This window comes from Asparagus officinalis, chromosome 7 (genome assembly GCF_001876935.1).
Source record: "Asparagus officinalis chromosome 7, Aspof.V1, whole genome shotgun sequence".
Classification (NCBI taxonomy): domain Eukaryota; kingdom Viridiplantae; phylum Streptophyta; class Magnoliopsida; order Asparagales; family Asparagaceae; genus Asparagus; species Asparagus officinalis.
Window position 1 is genome coordinate 19,840,334 of NC_033800.1, and position 14,913 is coordinate 19,855,246.

At 34.7% G+C, this 14,913-nt stretch overlaps 1 protein-coding gene across 1 annotated transcript; it reads left to right on the forward strand.

Moving 5' to 3' along the window:
• On the forward strand, positions 10,707 to 12,277 carry LOC109849741. Its single transcript, XM_020419611.1, has one exon. The coding sequence runs from the start codon at positions 11,157 to 11,159 to the stop codon at positions 12,171 to 12,173; it is 1,017 nt and encodes a 338-aa protein (XP_020275200.1). The 5' UTR covers positions 10,707 to 11,156; the 3' UTR covers positions 12,174 to 12,277.

Below are 14,913 nucleotides of genomic sequence, written 5' to 3' on the forward strand. Positions count from 1 at the left end.
ACCCCCAGACGGATGGTCCGACAGAGAGGGTGAATCAGGTGTTGGAGGGCATGTTGCGGGCATGTGTCATTGACTTCCAAGGCAGCTGGGAGGATCACATTCCATTGATAGAGTTCGCTTATAACAACAGTTATCAAGCGACGATCGGGATGGCCCCGTACGAGGCATTGTATGGGAGGCCCTGTAGATCACCGATATGTTGGGCCGAGCCGGAGGATAGCTTGATGCTTGGGCCAGAGTTGGTGAGGCAGACTACTGAGAAAGTAGCCTTGATCAGAGAGAGGATTCTAGTAGCTCAGAATCGGCAGAAGAGCTATGCCGATAAGAGGCGAAGAACCTTAGACTTTCAGGTGAAAGACAGTCATGCTGCAGGTATCACCTATGAAAGGCGTACAGCGATTTGGACGACAGGGAAAGTTGAGCTGAGATATTTTGGACCGTTTCGGATTTTGGAAGCTTATGGAAGCAATCTCATGATAAGAGAAGCAGCGAGTGTTGAACGTATCGGAGATTTAGCTTCAGGTTGATTTGACTATGATCGACATCTCAGTTTGTATACTTGCTAGAGAAGACAAGAAAGTTAGAAACAAGATATATTTTTTTTTCTTTTCCTTGGGGATTATTCGGTGGAATCGGAAAGGAGTTGAGGAGGTTTCTCGAGAGCGCGAGGAGGATATACGTCGCGACTACCCACAATTGTTTGATCAAGTAAATTAAATTTTTGTATGTCTTATTTATGACTTATGGTTACTTGTATGTTGATGTTTATATTTAACACTATAAATGAGGGTATTAACACTTATCTCCTAAGTACTTGGAACATATGGTATATATATGAGGGGTTCCTTGTTTGGATTTTTCGCTCGATGTACTTGTTCCATTTAATTAGGAGTTAAGTGGGGGTATTCACATTTTTGATGGTTAAGTGTAGACATCGAAGATAATTTTCGGGAGCGCGAATATGTTATGTCGCACGACTTCCGGTACCTATTGAGGAAGTGTATTGATTTATGTGTGCGATTACTTGTGTGGTTATATTTTGATTTAACGCTAGAATGAGGATATTTTCGCTTAATTCTTAATCTTTTGGAACATATGGTATATATATGAGGGGTTCCTTGTTTGGATTTTTCGCCCGATGTACTAGTTCCACTAGATTAAGATTTGATCGAGAATGTTATCATTTTAGATCGTTAAGTATAAATATTCTATATGTTCATCTAGAAATTCATATTTCGAGATGCGTATGATTTTCCAAATTTCGAGGACGAAATTCTTTTAAGGGGGGAAGAATGTAAAACCCCGAAATTTCATAATGTGTTCTATGTGAATAAATAGTAATAAACATATCTGTTGTGATGGATAACCATATATACATAAGATATATATGTTTATCAGTGTTTGAGAACCCACCAGGTGTTTGTAAGTGAGAGAAATCGAGTGGTTTAGTGGCCAGCAGGAAAAATACTTGAATCAGGCATTTTAGTGCTGATCGGTCGACCGACGCGGTCGACCGGTACGGTCGACCGATCAGCGGTCATATTGTTTTTCCAGGTTTTCTTTTCGGGTTTTAGTTTTGGGCTTTTGGGTTTCGGGTCGGGTTGGGGAATTGGTATTTAAACCAACTCAACCTAGGAGAGTTTCTCCTCTCCTCAGACGTAAAAACCCTAACCCCTTTTTCTCTCCCCTCTCAAAACCCTAGCCGTCACTGGTGATCTTTGAGGAGTTTGGAGGAGTTCCAGGGGATTTCAGCAGATTGGATCTCAGGAGAATCATCTCCAGAGCGTTCGTCATCACCCAAGGCGAGTATCATCTCGCCCAATCCCTCACCCCTGTTTTCTATGTTTTTTTTTGCCTTTTTTGGATTTTTTATGAGTTTTGAGAAGCCAAAATGGTATTTTTGTATAACAATGTTCTCTATGATAGGATTAACAAGAATCAGAGGTTTCAGTATAATAAAAATCCACCAACATTCTGGTTTATAAAGATCTAGATCTGAAATTTTACTAAACAAGAGTTAATTCATCTTTACAGTTATTAATACGTTTTTGATTTGTCTTCTCATGGATCTAGAATATTAAAGATGTGGATTTCAAGTTTGGGATTAGTGATTTATCTTCAGTATGATTTCTAAAACTTTAGAACTCCTATTATCGTAGAATGTTACCACCAACATTCTGGTTTATAAAGATCTAGATCTGAAATTTTACTAAACAAGAGTTAATTCATCTTTACAGTTATTAATACGTTTTTGATTTGTCTTCTCATGGATCTAGAATATTAAAGATGTGGATTTCAAGTTTGGGATTAGTGATTTATCTTCAGTATGATTTCTAAAACTTTAGAACTCCTATTATCGTAAAATGTTAAAAATTTTGTTTCAGGTTTCGAGCTGACAGAAACCCAGATTTGGGTTTCTGTCCGCTCGGCGGTCGACCGACGCGGTCGACCGCTGAGCTCGATTTGAGGTTTCGGTCGACCGCCCGTTATTTCGGTCGACCGCGTCGTCATTTCGGTCGACCGCCGATTATTTCGGTCGACCGTGACATTATTTCGGTCGACCGCCAGACTCGTATCAGAGATCGGTCGACCGACTCGGTCGACCGACGCCTGTCTGTGGTATTTTCCTGGTTTTGGGTATTTTTGTACATTTCACTCATATTTGGGAGTTTGACTGGACTATCTGACATTTGTATTTAGTCCTACTATGTATCCAGGCATGATGGATGACCTGAGGGTACCAATTATGGATATATACACTGATATGATTATGAATTGATATAAGTAGTTTTCACTATATATCACAGCGATACTTTTCACAGTTTCTTAGTCCTCGTGTTGAGCATGCATTGCTATTTAATCCTCGTGCTGGATATGCATTCACATCCGGTCCACAAGATGGACAACGGTCACATCCGGTCCACAAGTTGGACAACGGTCACATCCGGTCCATGCGTTGGACAACGGTCACATCCGGTCCATGTTTTGGATAACGGTTATATTCGGTTCATGAGTTATGAACGTCCTCGTGTTGGACTGTGATTTATAGAAGTCCTTGAGATTGGACTGTGAGTGATGAAAGTCCTTGTGTTGGACTGTGATTTATAGAAGTCCTCGTGTTGGACTATAAATTCATTCCAGACCTCGTGTTGGACATTTGACACTTATTTTATGAGTTTGGAAACTACGACATGATGTTGATATGGCACTTATGTAAATAATAACATGACTTTCATGTTAGCTTTGGTATGGCATTATATAATGTTCTGAGATTTGCTGTATTTCTTTTATTATTGTTTCTGTACTAGAACCTCGGGTTTGGTGTTTAGAGATTTACAATTTGAGATACAAGGTATATACATGAGGGTTTCCTTGTTTGGATTATTTCGCTCGACGTACCTATGCTCGTGTTGTAAATTTCTAAATACTAAAACCCTCTTTAGTAGGATCAATGATTTTAGATCTATTATATAGTATCTGTATTTTTATATACAACGAGCCCTGTTCCCTTGGGGTTGGTTGTGATGTTACTCGCTAGCGCTTTGACGCTCGTTGTCCCTCCCCCTTTCAGGTCACGAGCCAGGAGCACGGAGAGCCGCAGGTTGATAGCGGACCACTTTAGTGTTCAGCTTTATTTTCTAGTTATGTATTATTTTCTTTGGGCTCCACTGTAGTGAGGTTAGACATTTGAGGATATTATTCTAGAAGTTGTGAAGGCTGTGTGCCTTATTTCCTTTTGTCAGACATTTGTATTTGAGACTCGTTCAGTATTCCAGATTTTCTACTCAGATCTTGACTATGTATTTCTGTGTTGTTGGATGATGAGATATTTATGTGACTATTATCATTTCATCAGTATTCCCTGTATTATCTTTTACCTGTTTTGTACCTACACCAGTTGTTGACCCTACTAGATAGATGTTAATTGTGATGGTGAAACATGTTATTGCACGGTGTGGTGCATAGCAGGTTTGACATTCTTGGTTTCACCTCGGACTGCAGCCTTGTGTGAACCCAGGGGCGTCACACTTAAACAATGGGCTCCTAACTTGGGATAAGTTGGTGAAGCTCGGTATATTGATTGATCCCTTTTGCCTCCTTATGTACCAGGGAGGGGCGGGGGAGGGGGAGAACTTTGAACCATCTTTCTATGTCAGCTCTTTCATGTTATTGAGAAGCTCGCGAAGAGCATGTTTGGCTACTACTTTTTTTTGTTATCTTATAAGTGTTGGCCTTCTTGTTTTGATGATGTTTAACAAACAATTTACTCCTAATGTTATTTGTCTAGTATTTGTATTTTCTATTTATTGTAGACAAACAACATTGTTAGAGGATGGATGGAATAGAGCTTCAACGATCATATCCAATGGAGGTTGGAGGAATAGTGGAGTGAAGCAATGTACATTCAAGTTAAAGATACAAGTTCAAGCTTCTTCCGTAAGTATACCAAGTCAAGCTTATTGAATATCAAGATCAAGCTTGGGTAATTTAGTTTAGGAGTTTATATTATGTGTGTTAGTACTTTAAGCTCAATCACAAATATATTTTTATATACATACTCATATGTTTCATTTTCTATTGTATTTGTGAAAATATTGTTTTCTTTCTTTATAGACTTCATAACAATAGTTTACATCTTTCTTCAAGTCTATAAAATTATTTTGTAAAGTTTCAAAACATGGTTTAGCCAAAATGTCAAAATTCACATTTACATTTTCATGTTTTGGCCTATTTTGTAAAATGATGATATTTTTCATTTGGGAAGTCCTTTTTGGAAACCAGTCATTGTAGCATGTTTATTATCATGTCTACAATAATTCCCCAAAGTTTTACATTTTTTGGAATTTATTTGATATTTTTAAACAGGGTTTCAAAATCAGAATAACAGCTTTCAAAACCTGTTTTTAGTCTGTGTCAGTTTGCGGTCGACCGCCATGGTCGACCGCCTTTAGTCCAAAGACTCAGTATGTTCTTTTGTGCCTCACGGTCGATCGTGACGGTCGACCGTATGCAGTCCAGATAATTTCGCGGTCGATCGCCACGGTCGACCGTATGTGTTTCCAAAGCCCAGTTTTGTTATTTTGTTACTCGCGGTCGACCGTGAGTTTCCCACGGTTGGTTTCCAGAGCCGTTGCTGAGTTGGTTTTTTGGTCTTTTCTTGGTTTTCTCTTGGCTTTGGGGTTTCATATAAATACCCCTTATACCTCAGTTCTTATAGCAATCCAAGAAGTTTTTAAGCAAGAGTTTAACAAGGGTTTAAGTTTGTTTAAAGTGTGTTTATAAGCTTTTAAGCATTTGAGTGTTTCGGTTTTGTGAATCAATTCCACAAGAGCTTGAGGAGATCATCTATTGAAGTTTGAGCTTCCAACTATTCTCCCTCTACCTCTTGATCTATTGAGAAGATTTCTAAACTCTTATCTAGCTTTACATTTGCATAGTTATTTGATTATCTTTCTTTAAAGCTAGTTTTTATATTGAGTTTAGATTTGATTTTATTTACTCTCATTGTTACACACACCCACATGAGCTTATCGTTTTTTCATACATAGTATATTTGGGTTGGTGAGAGTTGTAACAATTGAGTGTGAGCTTTCTTTGTGTTCTCATCCATAGTAGAGAACAAACATTTATTGTATTGAGCCTAATTGTGAGGATACACTTTGTAATACACTTGTACACCGAGAGAAGTGTGTGGCGAGAATCGGGGATCGTCCCAAGAGGAGTGGCGTTGGTTGACGAACCTAGGAAGAGGTTGTATCCGAGCACTTGAGGGAGACACGTCTAGTTCAACACTTGAGAGGGTGTAGAGTGGGATTACAAGAGTGTGTTAGTTGTAGAGTTTTCGGTAAACTAGAAAACCGTATTGTGTGGTGTAAACGTTATTCGGGTGAACGTAGAAAACCCGGTTGTGATAGTGGATTTCTCCCCGGGAGTGGGGGAGCGGAGACGTAGGACAGAAGGTCCGAACTCCGTGATCATTTGGTTGTGTTTGAGTGTGCTTTGGCGTTCATTTATATTTGTGTTCATTGCTCATATCGCCTTTGTCTCATTATCTAGCTTGTCCACTACATCGTTTACATTTGTTTATGTTACCCTTGTGTTTATATATCTCTGCATATATTTCATCATATACCTCTTTGCTAGGATATTTACGTTTGATCATATTGCATATTCTTGCTCATATCATATTGTATATCTATCTTGCAAGAATAACTTGTTAATTAGCATATTCTTGCTCATATCATATTGTATATCTATCTTGCAAGAATAACTTGTTAATTAATTTTAATTGGTATAAAATCGGATTAGATTATTGTATATCTATCTTGCAAGAATAACTTGTTAATTAATTTTAATTGGTATAAAATCGGATTAGATTAGTATAAGACCCTAATCACCCCCCTCTAGGGTCTAACAATAAGTTTCTTATTACTTATTTTCAAAACGTTATAAAGGATGTAAAAAGATAAATTAAGTGTTTGGTATACCCTTTAACTTATAAGGATATGTGTATAGTTATTTGATTGGTAAACCAATAACTTATAAGCTTGAGATAGTTATCAAAAAACCTAAAAGGACATATTGTTAAATCTCATATTTAACTAATTAATTACTTATATATTAATCCAATCATATCTATTAATAAAGATTTTAATTAGTACACTACATAAAAAATAAAAATAAATATTTCACATAATTATAATTATTAATTACTAATATTAATACAAAATTCTTATTAGTGAAAACTATTAATTAAGTAATTAAAAATTAATTATTTCATAATATTACATATATTTAAATAAATTTTTTTATATATTACACTAATTTTGTTATTAATTACTAATATTAATATTAATCAGTTAATTACATATTAATTAAATTAAGAATTATTAATAGTTTTATTTATTCATTAAATAATTATTTAATAGGAATATTTTTTATTCTTAAAAATATCCATTGTTAACTAATTAATTAATAAGAATAATTTTTCATTCTTAAAAAATAAATATATAAATAATTAATTAAATAATAATTATTAGTAAATTTATTATTACTTAATAAATTAATTAATAAGTTTAATTGTTCATTATAAAAATGAAAATATAAATAATTTCTTAAATAATAATTATTAATAAATTTATTTGTTCATTAGCTAACAATTACTAATAATTACTTATTCTTAAAAAAGATAACTAATTAAACGAGTTGTAATTATCAGTAAGTTATTTAGTAATTAACAAATTAATTAAAGCAATAATAATTTTATAATAAGAAAATATTTATTTAAAGTATATTTTATATATCACATTATTTACGACCATTAATAACTAATATTAATAAAAATGTATGAAGGGTATTATGGCCGGCCTTTTATTTAGAAACCACTGTGGCGCTTGTTGTTACCACCTCTTGGTTTATTCCAAAGGCTAGATATGATGCTATCTTTAAGAATAAAATTCCGTCCTCGATTACGACCTTTACTCTTGTATATTAAGGTTTTCATCATATTGCAGTGTTAGGCATTTGCGCCCTTTCTCATGTTTGGAAAGACATCATCATGGAAACAAATTACATGGGTCTTGTACTCATGATGATGCACGGGGTTATTTTCCATCATCATCACATTTCAAGTGACATTGGAGAATGTTAGAATCTTTTCAAGAACTTTAACTCCTCTTATGCGAGCCATGTTTGCCGCTAGAAATAATTGTGCCCACAAATAACCTCATTTTTCTTACATATATAAATGTACCACCTTCCCAGATGCTCAAGATGATCCAGATCATTATAAATATCCAAATTCTTCTTAATACTACGTAATTGAATCACTTTTGATGCCTGAAAAAAAAAGGAAATGAGAAAAATCTGAATAATGAGCTTGAACTAATGTTGGAAAATTCTACTAATTTTTCGGAAACGGAAAACAAGTTTGATCAAATTGAAGTATAAGAAACATCAATATGCTCAACTGTTCTACTGAGAGTTACAGAGTTTATTATAGATCACTCGAAAATTAGCTTAAAGCTTTGAGACTACATCAACTTATATAATCTGCATCTCACATCCTTTATTTTCAGAAATAATGTTTGTGATTGTTCTATTCTCTGGTTTAGTGGGTAATTTAAGCCACAAAGTGCAGCCACCCTTTGTTGAAAAACAAAGAAAGAAGCACCGAAAGGAACAACCACCATTGTTGACAAATCTGAGAGAGATAGCCACAATTGTTGACAAATCAGGAAGGTGACAGTAGGTGTTGACAAAGAGTGTGAGGGCTCATTTTCGGTGATTGACAGAGAGGGGGATTTGAAGCCTATAAAGCTCCCTCCCCTCTCTTCCTCTGAAGGAGTGCAAGGAGTATCCGAAGCAATCCTTGACAGAGCCACTTGAGTGAGAGATAAAACAAAAGAGAGCCTACCAAAATTTTGTATGTACGTTGTATTTGAGAGATTGATATAGTGAAAGCCCCCTCTTGCCGTGGACGTAGATCAATTTGATCGAACCACGTAAATATTGTGTTTGTAATTGTCTCTCTATTCTCTGGTTTAGTGGGTCATTTTTTCCAACAAACTGGTATCAGAGCTTCTCGGTTCTAGGACAGCTTTCAATCCTCTACAATGGCTTCCGTAAAGTTCTCGGTGTCGATCTTTGATGGCCAGAACAATTTTGGCCTATGGAGGATAAAGATGAAGGCTTTGTTGCGAGTCTTGCGACGTGAAGGCACGGTTAAAGCTATCGATGGGAAATACCCAGAAGATATGACTAGTGCCGAGATCGAAGAGATGGACGAAAAGGCTCACAGCGCCTTGCAATTGTCACTATCCGACAATGTGCTTCGTGAAGTTGCCGATGAGGAAACGGCAGCGGGGTTGTGGTCAAAGCTCGAAAGTCTCTACTTGAAGAAATCTCTTACTACGAGATTATACCTGAAGCAGCGGCTATACACATTAAAAATGAAGGAAGGTACACCTATTCAAGAACACCTTGATGAATTTAATAAAATTGTCATGGATATGAAAAACCTGGATCTTAAACTTGATGATGAAGACCAGGCTCTCATTGTGTTATGTTCATTGCCTAACTCTTATGAAAACTTTGTTAACTCTATGTTGTATGGAAGAGAATCCATAAGTCTTGAGGATGTGAAGGCCTCTTTGAACTCTGCTGAGTTGAGAACAAAGTTGAATGGGAGAGGTACCGATGGGCAGGCTGATGGTCTGCTAGCCAGAGGTAGATCGAAGGCCAGAGAAGGTGATAAAGGGCAATCCAGAAATCGCTCAAAGTCCAGGTCAGCCCCAAACAAGAAAAATGTGGAGTGTTTCTACTGTCACAAGAAAGGGCATTACAAGTCAGAATGTTATGCTCTAAAGAAGAAAGACAACCAGCGTGGTGAAACCTCAGATTCAGCTAATACGGCAAAGGCTGATACTGCCGTTGTTGCTGAGACGGTTCTTACAGTATGTCCCTTGGATGGCCGTTCCGATAAAGAATGGATCTTGGATACAGGTGCGTCTTTTCATATGTGTCCAAATAAAGATTGGTTCACTACTTACAGATCTATAAGTGGTGGATCAGTTTTGATGGGTAACAATGCAGTTTGCAAGACAGTTGGCATTGGTACAGTTCGCATCCGGTGTCACGATGGGATAGTGAGAACTTTATCAGATGTGAGACACATCCCAGACTTAAAGAAAAATCTGATTTCTTTGAGTTCTTTGGATTCTATTGGGTGTTCTTACACTGGCGAAGGTGGAGCTCTTAGAGTTACTAAGGGTTCATTGGTTGTGATGAAAGGTAGTAAGGTGAACAGTCTTTATGTTCTCCAAGGCAGTACGGTGACAGGCTCTGCAGGTGTGTCTTCTGATGCTGATAGAGACACTACTCAGTTGTGGCACATGCGCTTAGGCCACATGAGTGAGAAGGGAATGACTATTTTGAGTAAACGTGGCTTACTCTGTGGTGATCATACATCATCACTGGATTTCTGTGAGCATTGTGTGTTTGGGAAGCAAACTCGGGTCAGCTTCTCGACTGGCTCACATACGACGAAGGGCATAGTTTGGTTGGTGTCGGCTCAGTTTTGGGCAAACGTTCGCCGAGGTGGAGATTGTTGGTCAAAAACATCAAGCCACAAAGTGCAGCCACCCTTTGTTGAAAAACAAAGAAAGAAGCACCGAAAGGAACAACCACCATTGTTGACAAATCAGAGAGAGATAGCCACAATTGTTGACAAATCAGGAAGGTGACAGTAGGTGTTGACAAAGAGTGTGAGGGCTCATTTTCGGTGATTGACAGAGAGGGGGATTTGAAGCCTATAAAGCTCCCTCCCCTCTCTTCCTCTGAAGGAGTGCAAGGAGTATCCGAAGCAATCCTTGACAGAGCCACTTGAGTGAGAGCAAAAACAAAAGAGAGCCTACCAAAATTTTGTATGTACGTTGTATTTGAGAGATTGATATAGTGAAAGCCCCCTCTTGCCGTGGACGTAGATCAATTTGATCGAACCACGTAAATATTGTGTTTGTAATTGTCTCTCTATTCTCTGGTTTAGTGGGTCATTTTTCCCAACAAATAAGATAGCTGTCAACCTAAATATGTTATTTGATAATTAAGAGAGAGAGAGAGAGAGAGAGAGAGAGAGAGAGAGAGAGAGAGAGAGAGAGAGAGAGAGAGAAAAAGAGAGAGAGAGAGAGAGAGAGAGAGAGAGAGAGACTAAAAATACAGCAGGGGGAGTATATAAAACACAAAATTCTTTTTACAAGAAATTTAGAGGTAGCCCCTGGCAATATGTGGAAATTACTGAGCAAAGATGAAAGTAGGCTATTTAACTTTTCTCACTTTGGCACTTTTTGAATCTTCCTACCCTCTCTCGTTGCTATACCACAAGCAAATGTTAACGTAAGCAATTACGTAAGCAATTCTGACCAACTTATCATAATATGACGAAGAAAAAAATAACTAGTGTCCATGATGACCAATTGGCTTTAGAGGAAATTACTATGCATGGCTTTTTTTTTTCCCTCCAGTACACATGACAAAGTCAATTGATAGACTTGTTCTTCTCACCCCAAAAATAACGCCAAAACTAGCTAATAAAACCCTTACCTTCACTCCCTTTTTAACAAACAAAAATTCTCTCTCCAACAAAGAGAACACATAACATGGATATTCCCATCCCATCAAAGTCTCTAACCTTCTTCAAAATTTTTCAAGAATCAATCAAGCTTCCCACCAAAAATAAAACACTCATCCTCCCAATCCTCTTCCTCCATCTCCTCTCCAACTACCTCCTCTACTTCTTCATTCATCTCTCTATTACTCCTCTACTTGATGATATCATCCTCAATGCCTTTAGCTTATCCTTCACCAATAATTCCCAATCCCCAAACTTCTACTATAAACCCCTTTATGCTATCCAAAAGGACACAAGAGAGCTCATCATCGTCGAATATGTTTTTTTCATCGTCGCCTCTGCCATTTCATGGGCTCTCAATATCGCAATTATACATGTACTATCATGTACATATAAATCCTATGATAATCCCTTGGCACCTAAAGATGTACTCTCTAAAGTCATAAGAACACTTAGAGGACCTATGATCACTCAACTATACATCACAACCTTCAACTTAGGCTATCTCTTCCTAATTATTCCAATAATTTTTGTTCTTGCACTTTATTACCATCCTAACTCACCATTTTTTATCATTTCAAGCACAATCCTAGCTCTTATGTTTATACTCATACTATCATATATGGCTATAGTTTGGTATGTCAGCATAGTAATCTCGGTTGTACAAGAGAATTGCTATGGCCTTGTGGCAATTGGAAAGGCGGCAAAGATCATTAGAGGCAAGAGGATGCAAGGAACTCTGATTGTTTTTATTGAAATTTTCGCGATAACTATCATATACTGGAGTCATTATCGCTTGCTGGTATGTTTTTATAGCTCATCAGAAGCAAGATTAGCTGTCGGGTTTATCTATGTTGTTGTGTATCTGGTGATGAATATGCTGATATGGGCAACAAGTACGGTATTCTACTATGAGTGCATGAAGATGTATCGAGAGGTTGCAGAGATTTCGATGGATGGTGGATGTGCTTATTCTCCTGTGAGTACTACTGGTTTCCCTGAAGATAAAATTTCAGCAAAGCTTATTTCTGATGAGAGATGTTAGATAGTTTTCATGGTGTGCTTCTATTGTTAATTTAATTGTTGTGGATGTAATAGATGGTATTGGTGTTTATTAGTGAATGCATACAAATAATATGAATAAGATGGTCTTCGGAACTGCTTGCTTTTAGAAATTAGTATATGTAAAATCTTGTTCTGAGGTGCTTTTAAGCAGATTTTTTATATTAGTAAGTCCGCAGAAACTTAAAGCAAGATACGTTGACAAGATATTTAAAGTTGGGCTAGGTTATGATGATGTTAAACTTTTATTTTCTTAATTTCTAATAACAAATTTACAACCTGTAATATTTTAGAATCAGCTAAACACTGCAACGCTAGATTAATAATCTGTGCGTCACTCATTTGAAACTTCATGGCCTTTCTACTATTTTACTGAATAGCTTCACCATGTTGTAGGTAGTATTGGATACCATGGTGTTTTCCTTATTGTGTTTTTGTAAGAAAACACCATGGTGTTGTGTTTTTCTCTTAAAATGTTTTCAAAACACTATGTTAAGTATTTTTGGTTGACACTAGTTTGACCAATTATAACATTAGTATTAAACATATTATTAATATATTATATATTAATTATAATAAAATATATTATTAATAAAATGTTATAATATTTAGTTTACATTATTATAGTATTATAAGTATTAAATGTAATGCAATATAATATTGTATAATGTATTATAATATTATATTGTACTTTAATATGATATATTAAATTACAATTATTATTATATTATAATTATTACATATTATTTTTAAATAATTATATATTTAATTATTTTGGTATATCAATTTGTTATTGTCGTATATTATATTAATATTTTTATAATAATGTTATTTTATTATTAATATAATATTATACTATTATTAATATAATAAATATTATACTATTATTCATATAATATAATATTATTAATAATCTTATTATCATGTTATTACTAGTATGTTATTAATAAATTAATATATTATAAATATTTTAATATTATATAATATAATATAGTTTTTAATATCATTTACTATACAATATGTTATTATAATATTATTATTATATTTTTATGTTATTATTAAATATGTTATTATTATATAATATTTTATAGTTATTAATTTATTTATTAAAAAGTTAATAAAAAGTTAATAATATTATAGCGATATAGTATAATATTATATAATTATTATATTATTATTTATTATCAATAACTTTTTTATTATTTTTATTAGTTTATTTATATTTTATTATTATATAATACATTATTAACATATTAAATATTGGTATTTAATATGTTACTATATTATTATATAAGATATTTTATTTATTATTTTTTATATTATTTAACAAATATTACTAATATATCAAATTAACTATAATATAGTATAGTATAGTATAATATAATAAGCATGTTGATAATAACTCTATAATAATTATATTTAATATATTATTTTAGATTTTATATTAACACATTCTCAAACTCAAACCCGAAACACCAAACTTAAAACACCTAAAAGGTGTTTTGAAATAAGTGTTTTGTTTTTGGTTTGAAGATTATTTAGCTCAAAAAACACCATGGTTTTCAAACGTGTGGTGTTTTATTTTTGGTAAAAACACCATGGAAACAAGTAAAACACAATGGTATTCAAACGGAAGCTTAAGTTTTTGACAACCCGATCACAATCAGAAGCTCTAGTGCCATTTTAAGTTTTGTGATTCCCCTCTCAGTCACTTCCAAATCATAGGAAGATAGAAGGAAAACGTTTAAAATTAGGAAATACTTATCAAATACTAGTCTCGACAAACCAAATTGTAGAACACAACGTCCAAGGTGACAGTACCAACGCAACCTATATTAGAAAAAAAAAATGTAAATTATCTCCGCATATAAACTATAATTCAGGGCTTCTTATTTTATTTCATTTTACCTTTTTGTTTTTAATAAAGACAGTAGCCTTAACCTGGGGCTTAGGTCTGATTTGCAATATAATACATGTAGCAGACAATGACCAAGTATTTTGGTATTAAGATTAAGGAAGGTTTTAAATTAGGGATAAATCTCCTGCCGTGGTCATCAAGACCTGTTCTCTGTATATCTAGCCATATCTTAATTTTTACTATTACTAACACCTAATAGCTCCATGATAGTTTAATCACAACTTTTGAAGTTAATCATGAATGTATTAAAAATAAAAATAAAAAATCAACAGAAAGTGGCAATTCAGTCTGGACAAATTATCATAAGCTAATTTGTCATGATTCCTCTAGTTGAAGGAAAGAGGTTATGAATTTGATCTAATACTGTAAAAAATCATGGGATTGAAGACAAAATGTGTGTTTCTTTTCGCTATGTTAATGCTATATACTTGACTTTAAACTCGTTCTGAGATCCCCGATGACAAGGGGTAAAAAAACTAAGATGATAGTCTGGCTTCAAAGTCATGCCATCAAATTGTCATCAGGTGATAATATTGTCTATCCTTGGACTGAAAATGACCAGAAGAAAATTGTAAACTTTGTCAGAACTCCTGTTCTTTCGTTCAATAAAAGCATAATCAATATATCCTGATACTCTTCAATACACAACTTTTTCAATCACATAAGAAACACTCAAAAACTATCCAGAAAATGCAGCCAAAACAGAGCCAATGTTTACTTGTGACAAAAGTAGGGTTGCAAATGGCTAGCATACAGATATAATACTTACCATATTTATATCTGCTTATAAATATATATATATATA

Bases quoted from the DNA above. Each gene is read 5' to 3' on its own strand.
- LOC109849741 (XM_020419611.1), top strand. From the start codon at position 11,157: ATGGATATTCCCATCCCATCAAAGTCTCTAACCTTCTTCAAAATTTTT.